This window comes from Vipera ursinii, assembly GCF_947247035.1.
Source record: "Vipera ursinii genome assembly, chromosome: 6".
Lineage (NCBI taxonomy): Eukaryota > Metazoa > Chordata > Lepidosauria > Squamata > Viperidae > Vipera > Vipera ursinii.
In genome coordinates, this window is record NC_139515.1 from 45,445,732 (window position 1) to 45,468,065 (window position 22,334).

Sequence of the window (22,334 nt, forward strand, 5' to 3'; positions counted from 1 at the left end):
AGCTGGCCTCGGCATGGCCGCCCCAAGCCCAGCTCTCCAGCGCGTCTTCCAGGCCCGCCTGGCTGACCGCCTCCTGGGCGGGGCTTGGCTCCAGACACGCAGCTGCTCCATCTGCAAATGTGCTCTCAAAGCCGGATTGCGTTCAGCTGCAGGCTGCCAAAAGGCAGGGACTCAGAGTTCGGACTCAGACTGCGGCTTCTGGCATGCCGTTTGCAGAGTCTGGCCTGGAAGAGCACGTCGTGTGAACGCAGCTCTTGCGTTTATTCCAAAGGGTGGGTGGAAGGAAAAGCCCCTTTGGGCTTCAAAAGGGAGGCTTTGCACCATCTGCATCAGACGGGGCTGAATCGGGCTTGTGTCGGACACTTGGCAACTGGCATGTAAGTATTTTCCAGCGTATAAGACGAAACATCTTGAAAATCTTCTCAAAAGTTGGGGGTCGTCTTATACGCTGAGTCGTCTTATACGCCGGAAAATACGGTAATTAATTAATCACTTGATTGTTAAAGATATATATACTGTATACACACACACACACACACACACACACACACACATATATATACATATACATATATTTAATTTAATTGATATACTGATAAAGGGTTATTTAAGGTTAAAGGAATTAAGTATTTGTAAAGAGTGATATTAACTGAGCAATGTCTTAGGGGTTTGGTTGAATTTATCGATATTATATGAGTTACAATAGATTAGAGATAGAGGATAGGGTGGCTGTTGATTTTGACATATCTCCCCCGAATTAGGAAATAGATAAGAAGGTTGTGGTGGAGGGAGATAGAGGGGAGAAAAGAAGGTGGAAATACCCCATAAAGAGTATTTTTATAAAAATCTGGTTAAATATGACGAGTATACTGAACTTAACAAAGATCAGTGCAGGAAAGAGGGCAGTGCCACAGAGGTTAGGGATGTCTTCAAGCCCTTCTAGTCAGAAGTCCATTGACAACATGCTACAAAGGGAAAGGTCAAACTCCCTTAAAGATCTACAAGCACTTTTGCAAAATATGCAAGAAGCTATGACTAGGAACCATGAAGAGATGAAAAAAGAGATGAAGAGATAGGCCAAGTGAGAAATGATACTGGTGAGCTCAAGGAAAAAATACAAGCGATTGATGGTAAATTTGAGGTGATTCAACAACAATTAATATAAAATGAGCAAAGATTACAGGAAATGGAAGTAAGAATGGAGAAGGAGGAGAAGAAAGTAGAGGAATTAAGTGAAACTCTAATCTGGGCAAACAGAGAGCTCGAAACAACAGTGATCTTCCTGGAAGCAGAGAAAGCCACCCACTATCTGTGCTTTCAAAATATTAAGGAAAGAAAAGGTGAAGACTTGCCGGACATGATGGTGGACTTAATGGCGAAAGCACTAGGCATAGGAAAAGATGAAATGTTGGCAGAAATAGATGAGACATGCAGGGTCCAAACTAATTATGCGAGGAAACATAATCTTCCTAAAGAAGTGCATGTGAGATTGGTTAAAAAATCGACCCGGGATGAACTACTTCATAGATCAAGAGAGGAGCTGCTAGATTATGGAGGACAACAAATAACAATTCTCAAACAAATACCTAAAAGAATGAGAGACTTGAGACGAGGCTACCAATTTCTGACATCGAAACTGATTAGGTACAATGTGAACTTTAGATGTCTAACTCCAGAAGGCATCCTATTCACGTGGCAAGATAGAAAATATAGATTAGATTTGATAGACAAGGCAGAAGATTTTTATAAGCTCCATTTTAATAATGATGAAGTAGAAGACCAAGATGGAGGGGAAATAAGAGAAAGGGATGCAAGACAGATGGCTATAGAAGGGAAGGTACTAGGAACAGAGGATAGAGGAAACAAATCTGGAGAGACTACAGAGAAATATGAAGGCAGAGACAAAGAAACAAAAGAGATCCATACAACGAGAAGCACAAGACCCAGATATAAGTAAAATAAAGGGAGAAGAATGCAAGACTCTGTCACTGAATATCAATGGTTTAAATTCGCCAATGAAAAGATGGAAAATTTTTAATAAACTTATTCGTGAAAAACTAGATATAATAGCAATTCAGGAAGTTCATATAAAAGAACAAAAAAACATCTCTTAGATCAGCCAAAACTAGGAAATATATTTGTATCATTAGATCAACAAAAAAGAGGGGGGTGGTATTATATGTGAATGAGAAACTGGTAGCTAAACAAGTTTATAAAGATAAAGAAGGTAGAATATTGATAGTAGAGGTAGAAATAAACCATAGGAAAGTAGCGATAGTAGAAATATATGCCCGGAATGGAAATCAAGAACAGTTTTTCAAAACGTTATATAATAAGATACGTGATCTGTGTGCTAGGAGACTTCAGTGCTATTATCGATAATAATTTGGATTACAAGGATAATAAGACTAGGAAAAGGAAAAGAAGAACACTACCAAGATCCCTTTTCAAATTGGCCAAAGAACTAAACATTCAGGATATATGGAGAGAAAGGAATCGTGAGGCAAGGCAGTATGCATACTACTCTAATCGACATAGCTCGTGGTCTAGGTTCGACATGGTGTAGCTGTCAAGGGAAATTAACTCTGAAGTCGAAGATGTGTGTATAGAGACAAGCACCTGGGCAGACCACAATCCTGTGAAATTTAGCTGGAAAGGGTCCAAAAAACCATCTAGATGAACTATACAAAGATTAATATTAAAAGAAGATGACTTCAGACTAAAGATGGAGAGGGAATTGGACTTCTTTTTTTAAAGAAAATAAAACTGAAGACACCTCTGTCCAAAATCATTGGGACACTGCTAAGGCAATTATGAGGAGTGTAGCTATAGCATATATGGCGAAAAAGGAGAAAAAGCAACAACAGAAAATGTTAGAAGGGGAATACAAAAGATTAGAAACAATACTCCAACAAGAATCACAAAAAAAGAATGTAAAATGACAAATGGACTTAATTAAACACAAACTTAACATTTTAGAAAAAGAAAAATTAGCACAACAGATAAGACGTATAAAACAGAACTTCTTCGAAAATGCAAAGAGAAGGAAAAAAAATTATAGGCCAGGAATTCTATGAGAAATTATACAAGGAAGATAACCAGGAAAACGAAGAGAAAGCAGAGGAATGTTTCAAAAAAGCAATACTACCAAAAGTTACAGATGAAATCAAAAATATGTTGAATGAAGAAATTAGGATGACAGAGGTGATTACGGCCATTAATAAACAAAAAAATAATAAAGCACCGGGCCCTGATGGTCTTCCAACAGAAATCTACAAGGAACAACAAAACATCTTAGGACAACCTTTATTGAATGTGTTCAACGCGGTCCTGGATGAAGCAAAAATTCCAAAGACGTGGTCAGAGGCGAATATTGTTCTGATCCCAAAAGATAACACGGACCATACATCAATCCAAAATTATAGACCTATATCCTTACTTAGGACTACAAGATATTTACAACAATTATAGCTGAGCGATTAAAAAGATTTTTAAAAGATTTTATACACGTGGATCAGAATGGATTTTTACCCAAAAGACAAACTAAACACAACATTAGGATAATATTGGACACGCTAGAATACTATGAAATACATAGTGGACAACAAATGGCGTTTCTATTTTTAGACGCTCAGAAGGCCTTTGATAATGTTAAGTGGTTATTTATATATCAACAGCTTAGGTATATGGACATGGGTGAAAAATTTATAAACATAATTAGGGCAATATATTCTAATCAGGAAGCCAAAATAATAATAAATGGGGAAGTAACCAGGAAATTTCAAATACAAAAAGGAACACGACAAGGATGCCCTCTATCCCTATTATTATTTATATTGATGCTAGAGGTCCTAACGAGGATAATTAGAAATGATCCGCATATAAAAGGATTAGAAATTTAAAAAGAAATTTTTAAACTTCAAGCATTTACGGATGATTTGGTCTTTATTATGGAGGATCCACAACAATCGGGACCGAAACTGTGGAAGAACTAGATAAATACAGTGAAGCCACTGGGCTGAAAATAAATAAGGGTAAAACTAAAATGATTGTTAAAAATATGGCGAATAAACAGTAATAAAATTATGGATATACAAATAGTTAAGAAGATAAAATATCTAGGAATTACTATTATGGCCAGATGCACTTCAATCAAAGAAGACAATTATGACCAAATAGTGAAACAAATAAAAGAAGACCTGGACAGATGGGGAAACTTGAGTCTTTCACTGTTAGGGAGAATTGCTGTCTTAAAAATGAATGTACTACCTCAAATCCTATTCCTGTTCCAAAATATTCCTATACAACTAGATCAAAAATTTTTCGGGAACCTGAACAAACTGACACTAAATTTTATATGGCAAGGGAAAAAACCGAGGATTAAAATGAAACATTTGCAGGATGCCAAAGAAAATGGGGGTTTAGGATTACCGGACTGGGTAACATACTACCATGCAGCGGCCCTAACCTGGATTAGAGAATGGATAATTTTAAAGAATAAAAGATTATTAATTTTAGAAAGCCATGACTTGCAATTAGGCTGGCAGGCATTCCTATGGAATGAAAAACAAGGGCTATAGCAACATTTTCAAAAACATTGGATTAGAAAAGCGCTACTCAAAATTTGGAATAAAATTAGAAAACAAAATTACATTAAAGTACCAGTATGGCTGTCCACCCTGGAGGCAATAGTTTATCCAAACTTGTTCAATTTGGAAAATAGAATCTCATACAAAGATATTATGAATGATGTGGGAGAATTGAAATCCAGATAGGAACTAGAACAACAAGGGATAAAATTGGAATGGTGGGCTTACTTACAGATACAAACATGATATGGGAAAGATAAGAAAGAGTGGGGGATAAATATTCAAGAAACTGCATTGGATAAAATCTTATTGGGGCCAGATGAGAAACAAATAAGGAAATTGTATAGACTGCTATTGGGGTATAAAATGATTGAGGAACAAGTTAAAGAACCAATGCTGATATGGGCTAAAAATTTGGGACACGGTATCGATCTTGATATATGGCAAACTCTCTGGGATAGAAATAAAAAGATAACACTGGCCTTAGCTTATAAAGAAAATTTATATAAAATGTTCTACTGGTGGTATCTCCCTCCAGCTCGATTAGCTAAGATGTACAAAACTATATCCCCTAGCTGTTGGAAATGTTCCAAAGAAATAGGTATTTATTTTCATGTTTGGTGGTCCTGCAATAAGATGCAAAAGTATTGGCAAAGGATATGGATATGGATAGAAGAAATATCAGGACGGAGAGTAGATTATAGACCAGAATTTTTCCTATTTGGCATAATAACAGAGAAATATACCAAAGAAGAGTTATATATAAGGATACACATCATCATGGCAGCAAGAATGACATTCGCCCAGAAATGGAAAAATAGTGAAATACCTGACGAGAGTGAAGTGATAAATAAAATTTGGGCATGCGCAGAAATGGACATGTTAACTATGGAAATTAAAAATAAAGATCAGTCAGATTACTACAAAATTTGGAATAAGTTTTACCTGTGGTGGGAACAGAAAGGAAGGTCTAAATAGAGATATACAGGATGTTGATTTCACACATTATTAGAATAAGATGGTTGATAAGATCGAATATTGTATAACTGTATATAAATGATATGTACATAAAATGTATATATGTGTATAAAATACAAAAATGATATAGACAAGAAGGAATTTCAGACCATTAACACTTTGTCCAAAGTTTTAAATAATAAAATTTGCAATTAAAAAAAAGAGTATTTGATTTTATACTGTTCCTCCTTATAGAATTCCACTAAGGCCTACAGACTTCTCCCAAAATTTACCTGTATAAGTGAAATAATTACTGCAACTTCAGCAATAAATAGCATTGGCAAATGCTCACCACAAAATTTAAAGATAGAATTCCCTATGATTAAGGCAGTAAACACTGAATACTTATAGAAACTAAATGACAAGGGAGCTATGACTCAGTTTCACACATTTGGTTGAAATGTCTGCATTAAGGTAGATAATTCTGTCATATGTAACCTGAGTGACTGTACTTGATGCAGCATTGCAGTTAAGAAGAGTAGCTGCCCATTATTATATTTGAGAGACAGCTTTGATCAGAACCTGTCCTTTGTAATAGAATCAGAGGCTGATTTAAAGCCAACAAAGGCAATGTATATGGTTGGTTTTGCCTATTTGTAAGATAGCATAATAATCCATTGTAGATCTGCCCTTCTATTTGTTCTGCTTGTTCATCAGTTACAAGCTGTTGTACAACAGTTTCTCAGTTCCAGTCAACCCAGCAATCTCCAAGTTGGGTTACTGCCAAAAAAAATTCAGCTGGCAGAATCCAAATGAAGAACCTCTTTTGGTGTGGTCTCTACTCTCTCGAATATATTCACATTGGAGGTGAGGTCTGCCCCCACATTTCTTTCCTTCTGGAAGAGACTAAAAACTTGACTCTGCCATTTGGACTAGGGCCCCATTGGGGGTGGCTGATTGAGTAGAAATTGTTGATTGGATCCAGAAACCTGAATTTTGAAATTATTGTGAATATGTATAAAGAAAGAGGTCAAGACAGGAACTCATCAATCAGCCTTTTCCCTTCAGTAACTCTGGTACCATTGGGCACTTTTCAGTTGGTTTATTAATTGAAGAATCTCTAAGTAGAAGACATGAATTTAGGTAGGAATATTATGAAAAAAGTCTTGTGTGACAAATAGAAAGGGGAGAGCTAAAAGGTGTACTATGGAACTGTATGGCAGTTGAAGTTCTAGCTTTCAAGCATTGTTTTCCTTCACAACAAGCAACAATTAGCTTCCAAATAAGGTGGTTGTGTTATCTTTGTTTTGGTCACAATTTCTTGGCTAAAAGCTTTCCCCCTCTTTTCAATATCTACCCTTTCAGATATCCTGATGAAACCAGAGTTTCAAGTGGTAGAGACAGATCTTTTTGTACTGGGTTTTGTGTGTGTGTGTGTGTGTGTGTGCTTGAGTCAGTCTTGAGGTTTTGGCCAATATTTTTGGAAGTGGTTTGCCCTTGCCTTCTTCCTATGGCTGAGATAGAATCCAGGGTGGAAAGTTATCCAACTGTTTTCCATGCTTAAGGCAGGAGAAGGACTCATAACCTCTCAGTTTCTAGGCTAGTGTCTTTATAGTCCATACACTAAACTGGCTCTCTCTAGTATGTTAGGAAAGTATTAATAATGTCTAGATAATGCTTATAAAAATAGTATCCATGACTATTGTCTCTGCTGGATTCAGTTGATGATAGGCATTCCCAAAACCTGGAGGTCTTTTCTAAGGTTACTGATAGTTGTATTCTTTGTGTTTGCTTTATGATCCATTGAATGCTATGGCTAATTCTAGCTAATTCTAGTTCCAACAGTGCCCTTATTATTTTTGGCATTAACTAGACAATTTGATCAAGGGCTAGTCCAGAAAAAAACAGTAAAGGGAGGTGGTCACTGTCATGATGGATTTAGAAAATTACAATTATTATGTTTTAACCTAGTCTGTTTATAGTTACCATTATGCTGTGACTCATAACAGTTATTTTTAACTCCAGGGTAATAGCTTATTTGATGACTCAGGAACTCGTTTGTTTATTTGTTTTTAGGTGATCAATGTATTTATAATAATTGTGATATTTCAACTACTTTGTAGTTTTCTCTTATACTTGCAAACAGTTTTACAAAGTAGGAAACCGAGCTTTGTATAATAGTGCTGCTTCCAAGAAAATGGAACTGCTAACTCCTTCACATTCTAGACTATTTGGCCAAGAAGTGAAATCTTTTCATACGGAGACAGAAACTCCTATATTAGAGCTTCCAGTCATGTGGAATACATGCACACATAATGTTAATTTGTCAATTAACATTAATTAATAATCAATTCAGGTTTTCATCAAATATGCAGAAACGTAGAAGATGGAGGTTAAGAGAAAGGCAGAGCACAAGATCTTCTTTTTATGTATCTTTCATTGTCTAAAAACAGTTCTATTTCATGCCAACATTGTATAATCCAGAGCGAATGCTTATTGTACAATATAACATTTAGTACTGAAATTTGGCTGATTTTTTAAAAAAATATTGTAGTACTTCTGCAATTATACTTTAAGACAGTTTCTTTATGTTACTCATACACAGAAAACAACCAATTGATTGGAAGATCCGATTTATTTTTACCACTTGATTATGCCTTCTTTTTTTTCTTCACAAGATGGCGGCGTGTTCACACGCAGCGGCTCTGAGCTCCCGGTACTGGTGTGTGGTGATTGGACTAATATGTGTATGGATGAATGTGCACAGTGTAGTGCAAGGGGCTAAAATAGCCTACTCACGTATAGAGCTGTTAAACATCGGGCTAGCAAGGCAATCTGAAATTACTAGTGATTTATTTACAATTTCCAGTATAATTGAGTTTCAATTTGAAACACATGAAGGTAACTATCAAATTTTAAAGTGTTTGGAGTATTTGCATTTTATTAATAACTGAAATTTTATATATTAATTAAAAAACAATTTTCAAAATCCCTATATATTCTCATATTCACTTATCTAAGTAGTTTGCCATAGAATTTATGAATAAAGATGTATCAGATTACATTACAAGCGAGTTGTTTCCCCAAACATTTTTCTCTTGAGGAACTTCTATGTTTTGAAAATTATTCTGAAGCACATTCTGAAATATATTCCCAATTTATATTAGATGCTTCAGCCATTAGTTCCAGGCTAATAGATTTTAAGATATGTGAATCAACTGATTCAGTTCTGAACTAAGAAACATAAAGATAATTTTTTCAAACCAAGAGTCATTGAATAATTTCTCATATTTTACATTATTTAGTTTGGTTTTGTTAATCATTCAAGGCGAATAGAATAGAATAGAATGGAATAGAATAGAATAGAATAGAATAGAATAGAATAGAATAGAATAGAATAGAATAGAATAGAATAGAATAGAATAGAATAGAATAGAAAAGAGCTGAAAAGGACCTTAGAGGTCTTCTAGTCCAGCCCCCTGCTCAAACAGGAGAACCTATACCATTTCAGATAAGTCTCTTCTTAAAAACCTCCAGTGATAGAGTGTCCACAATTTCTGAGGGCAAGCTGTTCCACTGGTTAATTGTCCTCACTGTAATGAAATTTCTCCTTAATTCCAGGTTGCTTCCCTCTTTGGTCAGTTTCCAATCTCTGGTACTTTGGAGAATAATTTGACCCCTTCTTCTTTGTGGCAGGCCCTCAAATACTGGAATATTGATATCATGTAACCCCTACTTCTTCTTTTCTTTAGACTAGCCAAACTAAAGTCCTGCAGCTGTTCTTCATATGTTTTAGTCTCCAGGCCTTTGATCATTTTAGTTGCTCTTCTCTGAACTTTTTCCAAAGTCTCAACATCTTTTTTGTAGTGTGATAACCAAAATGGACCGCAGTATTCCATGTGTGGTCTTACTAGGGTTTTATAAACCTAAAATAACACTGTAGTGTAATATGGCTAGATTAGACAACTAATTTCCAATGCTGTTCAGAAACTTTTTGATATTTTTCAAATCAAGATGCAGGGAAAAATTATTTAATTACATCACTGATTCTTTTAAACAGAGGTGTGCTGTGACAGAACATTTATAATGGTATTTAGCACCATATTATTACATTTTTATGTTAATTTTCATTCATAAAATACTTCCCCTGTACTTTTAAAGTATTTCATGTTGCTACATATAATATATATGTTGTATGTGCATATCATAATATATGAAATATATTATGGTATATTTCATATATACCAGCTGGTAAGATGACCAAATCAGATGGCCAAAGATAGATTTTTGAGAAGGGACCATACTTTCCTTCCTTCAAGGCAAGCAGCATTAGAACGTCCTCCAAAAAAAAAACATTTACACATTTAAGAAGAATACTATCTAATTTGTAAGTAGCTAAGATTTGGCCTTCCACAAAGGACCTTGTTAACTACCATAGATATCACAGCCTCAAAAAATCCTACATGTTCTCACACATCATTAATCTGTCATCTTCTGAAACCCTGGTCTTCTGATATCCAGCTCAAAATGCATATAAGTGCTAAGTAAACTATTCACAGGTGGCCTGCTAAATTGCAGCTCTATGCCTGTTGAAGGGACTAAAATTTATATGGCAAGTCTATAAGGAAAAATAAGCAGCACTTATTTATAATAGCAGTAGGTGGTTTTTATGTTTATCTATTCTGATTACAATTTAGAATAAAAACAAATATAATGTAAGACATGCAATTAATACTGATGTGAGTGACTTGTGAAGTATAAATAGTGATCTTAATTATGGTTTTCATCGGTACTGAATCCCTTTAGCCCGTATCTCCTTGATCTTGATTTTTGATCTCAAAGCTCCAGTTGGACTGTAAAATTTCTCCCCAGCTATGAATGAAAACTTTCAGTTTAGCTTCAAATTAAGCACTGGGGCCTTGATCCAAACTAAGGCAAAGCCTATTTTATTTCTATCAGACTGGACTCTTTAAACCTGCTATTTATTATTTTTTAAATAATGGAACTGCTTGTTGTTAAATGATATCAGTGACAAACTCATGGTTTCAGTATGATACAACAGTGTCTCCCAAACCAGAGTTCCTGAACCTTTCTGGCTTTGAGGATGGGTGGTGGGGTGGAGAGGGGATGGTTTGGCATGAATAGCTGGCAAGCGTGCACATGCGAGCAGCTCCATTGGTGAGAGAGGTGGGCATGTGTGCCCATTGCTCACGCAAATAGAGCTCATACGCTTGGCTGCTCCTCATGCAAGTGGGGATGTATGGGTTCACCTGACACTTCCATGGCCTGGTTCCATAAGGCTCATGGCCCAGTAGTAGACTATGACTTGGAGGTTGGGGATCCCTGTCCTAAACCATTTCATACACTGACTCCATGGTGAAAAGCCCAAATAGATGAAATGTGTTTTGTATTTGTATAGAATCTGTCTATAGGTGTAGATCTCAGCTTGGAAAACCATCTTGTGTCATTCTTGTGTTTTGGGCCTGATAAAAATCTTGCCAGACTGAAGTACTCTACTCTCTGCATCTACCATATACTCTAAGAACTATTAAGGAGGGGACGTCTTCATCCTCTTTTTTGCATACAAAATATCTGGGCTGAGCTGTGTCTTATTCCTCAGGAATGCATCCCCTTCCTCCTGAAAATCCATCCTACTACATTCCATCACAAAAGGCAGGTTTATCACAAATATCTGATTTATTTTCTAAACTGAAAACAAAGAAGAATCTCTATCATTCTCCTTCAAGAAAGTTATCCCCCCTCCCATGCTGTATAAAACTTCATAGAGGAATAAGAAGGAACAGAGGGATAGCTTACTTACATCCATAAGTAATGAGACTTTTCCAGATATGGAATTGTTCATTAATAATGTTTTCAACAACTGAAGTAGGAATAAAATATTCCTAGGTTTATTTAGTTACCATTTAGTCATTTATGCCAACTGGAGATCTGTTGTGATTCAAATCTCTGGAGGTGGAATGAAATTGGTATTAATTTTGCACTTCAAGAGCTTGATTTTCCATTGCAACTTTGATTACAAATAATTATCTTGGTATACAGCTGTAGAGATCATACCTTAGGCATGAAAAACATTTCATTCAAGTATATATGCTGAAATAATCTTTAGATAGTAGTTGAAATATGAACCATTTGCAGCAACTTACCTGTTTTGTTTGTTTGTTTTGCAGGGTTGTTAACAGAGATATATATGTGACTCAAGTCCTGCTGCCCCCTTACATTGCTTAGATATGTCTTGAAACTAATTGGAAATATTATTAATAGTTGTCCCTAGGGAGAAAGCCATATTAAGCTCAAGGCTTATTTCTTCATGTTTATGATTGTACTGTAACTTCTGTTAAAGGTGTACATCTTAGATACATTAGAAGAATAAATATTTAAAGATTTTTTTAAATGGAACTGTTGCAGATTTCTTTTATCTTATTTTTTACACTAAATTAATCAAGAAACAGCTTTAAATAAATGTATAAATGTATAACTATTAATATGATTATGCACTATTAAATTTGAACTAAACCAACAGGAACTATTTTGAAAAGTTCCTTTCTTAGTGCTGATCACCTTTTATTTTGAGAACTGTTTTTGTTGTTGTGGGTCCATATTAAAGGCTACATTAAATTGTTACTGCTATTTACAATTTCTGTAAATTGTAAGCATCTTCCTATATGAAGATGTGAAATATAATATAAAATATTTAAAACAATACAGAGCATTAAAAAGCATAGCAGAATACAGGGTAAAATAATTTATAAGCGATCATAATAAAAAGTACAGTACTTTTCTACATAATACCTGCTTCGATAAATTAGGTTTTGAGAAATACATTAAGTTTCTTTGCTTATTTTTTCCTGCAACAAGACAATTGCTATGAAATGGTTGGGAAGAGGCATATAGTACATGCTGCTTTTTAAATATTCAACATTGCCCAGAAATACCTAGAGCAGGAGGTGGCATTCTTACAATTGTTAAGTTCTCAGCCTGCTTATTTTTGAAAGCAGAATGTGGAATGAGCCACCTAGCCCTAGAAACTATTAAATAGAAGAAAATCTTACATTGAATAGTTTTTTTTGTATTGTGGTATAGTTCCATGCATCTATTTTTATATTATTTTTCCTTTGAACAGCTCATGTTTTTACTAAAATTGCAGATTTTGAAAGTTAAGAATCAAACATGTGGCAGATATATGTGTATTAACCCAATCTGAATTTCTAGTGCAAATTTTAAATAATATTCATTGCCTTGAAAGACAAAATGCTTCATACCTACTATTTTGTATAATAAGGAAGTATAAATCTAAAGTTCAAGAGTCTACCAGCACTAGTAATACACTAATCATGGAAGTAAATTGGCAGCACAGAACTTGCTTTGATTTTAAGACAGACCTTCATAAATCTCTGAGAGATATTATACTCTGTCCAGATTTGGTGGGAAAATTCATTTCTTTCCGATAGCAATATTTTCCCCCATAAATAATTACCTGACAGAGGAGGAGAATTGTTTGACATTTACCAAGAATAGGATATACTGTTGAAAACAAATGGATAAAAAGGGAAAGAGCTGCAAACATGGCTGCTGAAATGTCTTTAAAGATCAGTTTAAGGATTAGCTGGTGCTTTGGAGGGATCACTTGCCCTAGGAATTCTCAATGGAGGCTGGGGGAGTTTATGTGCAAAAATTTAAATTGTGTTGGAATGTTGTGATTCAAATGGCTTCTTTAACACTGTGACATCATAATTAACATTTCATCTCAAAATTTCAGCTCGCTATATAGGACCTAGTCCTTACCCAATGTATTTTTGAAATTTTTGAAACCTAAACAGGTTTCTATCTCTTTATCTTTCCAGGTTTCTATCTCTTTATCTTTCCTAATTTCCATAAAATTTTGTTTCAGAACAAGTCATAGTTCTGAGGCAGCATTGGTTGTGCTTGTTGGTGAACCTTGGAAACAATTGCACAGAATTGCAACTGTCCTGGTTCTTCTTAATGTCTTGGTATCTTTCAATGGTATTCTTCTGGACTGCTTACAGAGATTAGGAGTGGGAGGCATGGTATTTTTCTGGTTCTCCTCTTTTCTCTGAGATTGGATACAAACTGTGTTGATGGAGGGGCAGAAATCTGCTCCTATGACATATACCTCAAGCTTGAAACTCCCATCCCTCCTTTTTAGCAACTACAAAAGGTTGCAGAGTGTGGTCCAGTATAATTAATATGTTGATTATAACAAGTTATATATCTCAGCCCTTGCCCAGTCAGTTGAAGCTATCCTTATGTCTGGAATCTCTATGGTCTACAGGAGGATGAACAGGCTCAGCCCTGACAATACTGAATAATTCCCTCTTTGGTGCTAAATAGGACTGTACTTTTCTCTTCAGAATTGGTGTACACAATTGGAAGTTGCACATTAACTTGGTTGCAGCTGACAACTGATATCTGAGCTTGTTGAATTCCACACATAGAACCTCTTTTCCTGTTTGTAACCCCTCTTCTTCAGCATACAGTGTGTATTATAAAATAAATTTGGTAAATGATTTATTATGGACTTGAGTTTAGATTCTGTCTCTACCAGGATCGCATAGTCTTTTATCAACCACAGTTCTTAATGAAACAATGAACATTTATATGATATTTCAAATTTTCAAATTTAGAAATTTACTGTAAATTTAAAAATTTAAATTTTAAAAAATTATTTTTAAAATCCATCATGAGTATTCTTTTAATCAAACCCAGCATTATCAGCTTCCATGAGTTAGCAAAAGGTTCATCTGTTTTTAATATTGTTTAACTGTATACATACGTTGCTCTGTACACCGCCCCGAGTCCCTCGGGAGAAGGGCGGTATATAAAACAAACAAACAAACAAATAAATAAATAAATAAATAAATAAATAAATAAATAAATAAATAAATAAATAAATATTACACAAGGGGTATGGCTGATTTTATGTAAGACCAACTCATCTAAATATTGTGGTATTTTAATTTGATTTATTAAGTAACCAGTCCACTGCTTCAGATTATATCGATTATTTATCCAATTTCATGATTTGTTATTTTTAAACAAAGGGAAGGCCAGTATTATTAAGGAAAATATGTGCCATTTATTTTCATTATATTGTTGAAGCTGCATTGTACTTGTGACTCAAAGTCTCTACATTACTTTTCTATATGTGTTTTTATAGGTGTTGCTGCTTCTTACAAAATAGGATGGTATATTTAAAGCTAAAGCTGTCATAAGCATTTACAATTTGTATATCAATTTGTGTATACAATCACCTAATTACTGAAGCACCTACTTCACAACTTGCATAATACTGAACACAATATTATCAACACATTTTTTTGTTTTATTATTTTGCAGCACATGAAAGCTTGTCACCTACCATTTACCTGAAGTGATAACAGATTCAAAGGAATTCTATTTCCCATTTCATAATGTAATGCATTTTAATGGTTTTGATTTTATGCTAAAGTTATTACTTTTCTGTGGATTTAATTTAGAATTCTATTTGTAGGGGATTGAACATGTGGCTTTCCAAATTATACTAAATTACAGTTCGTGGACTTTGGCATTCTGGCTGGAGCTTTGGGGAATTGCAGCCCAAGAAGATCTGGAATATTAAATATTCTGCTCTATGCTACTCAAGAATATTAAATTAAATCATTCAGAACTAGTATATTGTTAGGTTATATTGGGAGGGAGAATTGAAGCTCCATAAAATAAATAGAGATTGATATCAGAATGATACTGCTACATAACGTAGTTGTATAGTTTGAAGTGCACTGGGTTAATCTGGGCTGTTTCTTAACATAGAAAAGGAGCTTAGCTCTTGTGTAAGTAACATTTGATCAACTCTGAGTCTTAAAGTAAATTTTCAATCTAAAATGTGTATAATGTAGTTTGATGGCATTCTTTAGTCTTTAATCCCAAAGGGAAACAATATACTTGTAACAGTACATTAGATTGGAAGTTTTGGTTTGAAAAAATAAGGGCAATGTTTAATAATAAATCTTGGTATTAACAGTGTCTGTATTTCTCAAAAGTAATCATAGAATGATCTGCTAAAATAATAAGTAATACTTACTTTTGGAACTGTTTCTGACTGTTGTAAGATTTGCTAGAAACAAAGATTAAAAAGTGTAAAGTAGATAAGAAATTAAAGTGGAAAATATATTTGAATGTAAGAAAATAAAAGTTCATTAGCAGGATTGAAGGACTTTTCTGGGCTGAGGACCATATTCAGCTTTGGCGCATATGAAATAGAGCTCAAACAAAACTAATTTTGTTTCATTGTTATCTTTAAAAATGAATATGTTAATATTACTCTCATATGTATTTAATAATTTTCCTTTTCTAATACATCAGAAATTATAGCTAAGTAACAACTGTTACAGATATCTGGGGGCTGCAGGTTTGCAAAGACCACAATGAGTCTGCATTGTCCATCCATGTATCTATGATTTATAGAATAATAATTTGGAATGTTGATTATTGGTACTTTTATTACATACTGAAAACTAACTTTAAAATGTTCTAAATGTATATATACTAAGCATGGATATATAATATAAATATTATAAATGTATGCCTAAAATGGTATAGAAGTTATACAGCATATATTTATTTTTCATGTATTTATGTATGTATGTATTTTTAGGATTATTTAACAATTTACAAGTATGGCAATGCTGCAAGGGAGGACCTATGGAATACACTGTCAGAGGTATAACCATTAAACATATTTCATGGTCAAGTGTAATTTATTTTGAGGGCTAATGTTTATTACTTGGCTTTGGGGCTTATATATGTAAATACTGTATATTAAAAGTGATACACTGAAGAAAAGTTTTAAAAATGGTGCTTAAAAAGGCTTAAATATGGACCTCAAAATCTGTTCATCTTACTAGCACATTCCCTTACTCTTTGCCCTTAGAAGTAAAAAAAATTCAGGATGACTAAGCTATCATTGATTTTAAAAATTGTGATGGATTCAGATATAGAACATGAAAAATAGGCAGTCTGTTCAATCTACAGGTTCAGTGTTCACAGAAGTGCGCAATTAATTTGGCACTAATTGATAATATTGATAACATAGAGGCAGAAAGCAGTGTCACACAAGCTGCAGAAGCTCATAGAAACGTTTCTCTCCTAATTTCTCCTTCCTGAAATTTGCTTCTTGGTCTCCAACATTCTTGTGCAGATTTTAAATACATGTTGAGGATGTTGAAAGAGGGATTTGCTCTTCTGCTTGTCCTCTCCTGAAAGAAATTATTTTACTAGAATCAGCAAATTGGAATTTATCTAGAGCCTATAGCATATATTTTAACTGAAGTAAGATAAATTAGAAATGGAATCTGCATTAGAATCTATTGCAGCAAGAAACATCATGTCCTGTAGGATTATTTGGGGACTGCAAATCTCTAGCAAATGGACAGGATTCTCTGTGATCTAGTCCTTCTATTTGTGCATTGCACCCCAGTCCCATCTGGCAGATAAAAACAGCCAGGGAGGAGATTAAGAATATAGTCATGGAGAAAGGGGAAGTTTCAGCACCTTGAGAGTGGGGTTGTTCTATTGATTTTTCAGGAAGCCATGCTATCATATAGTGAAAATGAACAATTTCCATCCATTCTCCAATCTTGCCTTCTTGGGGAATTTTTTTTATTTTTTTTATTTTTATTTTAATCCCATTTATATCCCACCCTTCTCCGAAGACTCAGGGTGGCTTACAATCTAAGAAGCACAAATCAATGTGCTTAGCAATAGCCTTCGTTCTATGTATATGCCTGCTTATTAGGGCTTTCGCCCCCCCCCAAGCGGCATTATTACAAAGTCAGCTTATTGCCCCCAACAATCTGGGTCCTCATTTTACCTACCTCGGAAGGATGGAAGGCTGAGTCAACCTTGAGCCTGGTGGGATGTGAACCTGCACTAATTGCAGGCAGCTGGTGTTACTTAGGGAGGCATTAGCCCACTGCTCTACCAAGGCTCTTATGGAGAATTATGGAGAAAATATAGTTATTGGAGAAAATTTATCAGTTGAATCTGGAATTCCAGGGCATGGGACAGAAACTGTATTGATCTCTTTCATGGAAGTCCTGTGGACTTGGAGGGAGCATTACCTTTGTTCTCTGAGATCTTTGATTTACTCCTGGTAAAATCTGCCCACCTAACTCAATTAGTCTAAGAACATATATTCAGAGTCCTACCTACTAGGAGATTTATCAGTTCTCTATAGGCATGTCTCAACTTCGTCTGTGAAGCTCTTGAGAAGTCCATGAAAATGCATAAAAATGTGGCTTTTACACAGTGCCTTTTAGGGCTGATTGTAAAGCCATCAATTTAAAAGTAGGGTTTATTTATTTTATTTACTATATTATTTTGCATGATAGAATTGTTGTGGTGGTGGTTTTTTAGTGAAGAACTGGCTAGAATTCAGTTGGACTGAGGCAAAGTATGAATTCCATAAAATAAATAAATTTATTCCTAATCCAAACTCTGGTGGGGTATAGGAAAGTCAACACAAAAAGAGACTGTTAACAATCATATATATTTAAACAAAGCAAACAATAGAAATGTACTATAGGTGCCATTCAATCAAATGATAGGTGCCATTCAATCAAATTGAAGCAAAGCCTATTAGAACAAGGGTTATTGGTGGATTTGAAATACCACTTCTATCCATATCTCCATTAATAGTGTCAAATACTATGGAAGAAATGGATGTGGGGGAAAATAAGTTTCTAAGGTTTTGAGACCTTAAGAATTGACAGACAGAACTGAAAGTTAAAGAGAATGCTACAGTGTTACAGCCACAGCCAAGGAAACCCTAGTCCTGGTAATTTCCATACAGGCTTCTTCTGAGATTGCACACACAATAGGACTGTACATAAAAATCATGGGTCCTCTATAGGGAAGTCACTTCTTTAAATAAGTGGCATTTTTGCTAACTATAATAATGTGGATCAACTTCAAAGAGCAGAGTAAACCAGGTAAAGGAATTAGGAAAGTATTGTGAAATTACTATTTTGTAATAATTTGCTCTTTCAATAAAAGTCAACTGCTTTCACTGAACGTAAAGCTTGCATCAGCATTAACCTGCCTTGTTAAGATGATTTTACTTAGAGTTTTACACCTTAGTATAAATCTAAATCTAAGTGATGGCTAAAATTGTTAGTATTGCTATTCTGTTTTAATTTTTCATCTAAAGTTAATGTTGCAATTAAAATTAACAGCCATCAAGTAGAATTAGAGAAGGTATGTACTTCAGATATTGGTGAACTATAGTTTCTAGCAGCCCCAGTCAGCATAGCCAATGACAAAGTAGCTGGGAATCAAAAGTAATTTAACAGCATCCGGAAGGACACAGACTCTCTACTTCTGTGATAAAGCAAGTGGAAAAATAACTTTCTTTCTATTATATTTTATGATTGGAATTCCTCAGATGGAATTCTATGCTGAATTGAGTGCTAACACATTGAACTTAGTGGAATGTATTTCTAAACTGTGATATCAGAATAGACAGTAGTGGTACTGTTACATAGAATTTAAACAAACATAATATATCTGCATAGATTAAAAAAACTTCATATAAAATTATGAATACATTAATGAATACCCCCTGAACCCTTTTACTAAAAGAGACAACATGATAATATCATTTCAGAAAGGAGTTTTATATTTTTTTATTTGTTTTGAAGGCACTTAAGAAGATTGGGAAATTTGTGAATATCCAAGAAGTAATGGATCAGTGGACACTCCAGATGGGTTACCCTGTTATCACTATCAAGAGAAATGAAAATACAAACAATATTATAACAATCTCTCAAGATCATTTTGTTTATGACCTTGATAAAGATCCCAGTTTGAGAAACAACAGGTATTTACATTTTCTACATTTTACAATTGTTTTAGTACTACTGCTAGAGAAGGAGAAATATCTTCATGTGGTTAAATAAAGATTTGTGACTATTGCAGTGACACCACAGTATGCCTTTGCTATTTTTAAAGAACATTATTTATAAGCATTATCTTAAAATATTGAAATAGTATTGTCAGAATCGACACATTTAGAAAGTTGCAGACAGAGACTTAAATTTATATCTGGAAATTTTCAATAATAGGTAGTTTAAATGTATTCAGTCATCTTTATGTTTTTTTTTACATCAGTGGGCTTTCACTGGGGAAGAATAATTAAATACTAAATCAGAAAAGGAAATCCTTCTTACATTTAATTTAGCAGAGGTATATAATTGATAAACAACTCCAAATCCACTAATAGGGTGACTTAATTATGAGAAACCTTATATGTTAATATGGTACACATAAATGTGGAAGTCTATAGAAATTAATAGAACTATCTTGTCTAATGCAGATGGCATCATCTGCATGAACATTAATAGCAACTGGGGGAAGGCACTGAGATCGCAGGGGCAAAGTATGCTTAAAACTTTCCTTCCCATCTGCTACTGTCTCAATCTGTTTACTTCCCTCATTGTTTTTTTAAATGTGTATTTAATTACTTATACTGGAACTTAATGAATCATGGAATTCAAATTTCCAAGGAATTGTATTGTATTTTATAATTTTGCCAGAACTGTAGAACTCTATGAATACAGCAGTAGTGCATTCATTCAATTCAATACATAATCTTGGAAGTAGATCATGAGTGGGAAAGGAAGGAAAGGTAGGAAGATAATAGGCAGAAGGAATCCTCAACCTTTAATCTCCATTCCACTTTTTGTATGAATTGCATAAGGAAGCAATTCAACATTCACTACTTTAACAAAACCTTAATACCTTGATGACCAGAGTAGCTGGTACAGCAATTTTGATCTTTCTGTTAAGCCTATTTGCATACCTACCGGTATTAATTACTGCACTAAATAACTACTAGAAGAGCAATTGTTTTCTTGCTTGTAGTAAGGTAAGGGATTGCCCCAGAAATTGCTGTTTAAATTCAAGATGTAAAATTGCTATATACATACAGATATGTATAACAACATGAGTGGTTTTTCCCCAAGATTAGAACAAAAGGGACGCAGTGGCTCGGTGGGTTAGGATGCTGAGCTTGTCGATCAGAAGGTTGGCAGTTTGGTGGGTCGAATCCTGAGTGCCGTGTAGCAGAGTGAGTGCCTGTTACTCGTCAAAGCTTCTGCCAACCTAGCAGTTCGAAAGCACGTAAAAATGCAAGTAGAAAAATAGGGACCACTACAGTGGGAAGGTAACAGTGTTCCGTGAGATAAGCACCGGCCCCTAGAGTCGGAAACGACTAGCGCGCATGTGCGGGGGAACCTTTACCTTTACCTTACAGTGGGTAGGTAACAGCGTTCCGTGTGCCTTTGGCATCCAGTCATGCCGGCCACATGACCACGGAAACATCCTCGGACAAGCGCTGGCTCTTTGGCTTTGAAATGGAGATGAGGCCCGGCCCCTAGAGTCAGAAACGACTAGCATGCATGTGCGGGGGAACCTTTACCGTTACCTTTTTATAACAACATGAGTGATTTTTTTTCCAAGATTAGAACAAAGAGGAAACCAAAGTGAAGTTATTATGCAAGGACTTTCCTCTCTGTGAGCCATTTTTCCATGTACATTTCCATCATTTGCTATCAATTTTACTAATTCCCTTGTAATGAAACAAAATGGGGCTGTCATTAGCTGTTTCCATTTCCTTTCACAAGTACATATGTTCTGATACCTATGTTGTTGTTAGCATGATAGTGACAATGCTACTTCATTTATTTTATTTAACACTGTTATTTGGTTAGTCACAGCACCATTTCATGCAAGAAAGAGTTGGTAGATATTCTTAAATGATTGTCATAAGAAAACTCCAAACTACTGGGCTATACCTGCTATGAATTGTGATTTTGTGAAAAATGAACCAATTAATCACTGCCAATCTTCCCATGTTTTAAAAGGCCATTCCCAATATCAGTCCTGACTATTTCCCCCCCTAATTCTAATATATTAAACTTATATGCTGTCAAGCTCTTGATGACCCTAGGTGGCTTGTTTAAATTTAACAGAGAAATCTAATACAATTAAAAATAAATGTTCCGTGTTTTACCCATGCCCTTTTATTTTCATAAATATACAGAATGTTAGAGATGAATGTAAAACAGGAAATGGAATAGGACTAAAAAAATAATTTCAAAACATTCATTTGCAATCATTATTGCTTAGAGTAGTGGGTATGAACAAATTTAAATTAAATAGGATATAATTTTGGGACCTATTTCTAAAATGCAACACTCATTGCCCAATTTCAACACAAAGTAATTCTGAAACCTATAATTTTCTGAGCTTTTCTTCACCAATAATTTGGGGCAGCATAGATGTTGCTACATTAATAAACAGAAATACTAGTGATAATAATCCGTTGTCCTGACTCTCTTTGCAATCTAGTGTACTTTGATATTGTTAGATGTTTTGTGGAATTAAAAAAGGCAGGATAATATTGCCAAAATTGTCTTGGGTGGAACAAGGCCATCCCAGAAGACAGCAACCATAATTGGAGTTTCTGGGACTTCCGGTCTTGCATCTTAGCGACATGGCTGAGGGATTGCGGGACTCCGCACCCCATGGCTGGTTTCGCCAGGGGACCCTAAATGGGTCGAAAGTAGTCCTGGAGAGGCGACAAAGAAGGAGGGGCCTCCTGCTGATTGTGGAATGATGGAGGTCAATCTGTTTGATCTGGGGGAAACCCTCCAACCCGACAGGAGAAAGGCTAGTCACACCTTGCTGACTTAGCCCAAGCTACCGGCAGCC

General features: G+C 35.0%; 1 protein-coding gene across 1 annotated transcript in view; it reads left to right on the forward strand.

The window, feature by feature from the left end:
* Window positions 1-22,334, forward strand: part of TRHDE (thyrotropin releasing hormone degrading enzyme) — a gene marked incomplete at both ends in the record, with an annotated part of 255,621 nt that overhangs the window by 176,229 nt on the left and 57,058 nt on the right. The window contains 2 exon segments of the mRNA XM_083365939.1: window positions 16,219-16,284; window positions 19,262-19,440. Of these exon segments, the coding sequence (XP_083222065.1) occupies window positions 16,219-16,284; window positions 19,262-19,440 (245 nt within the window).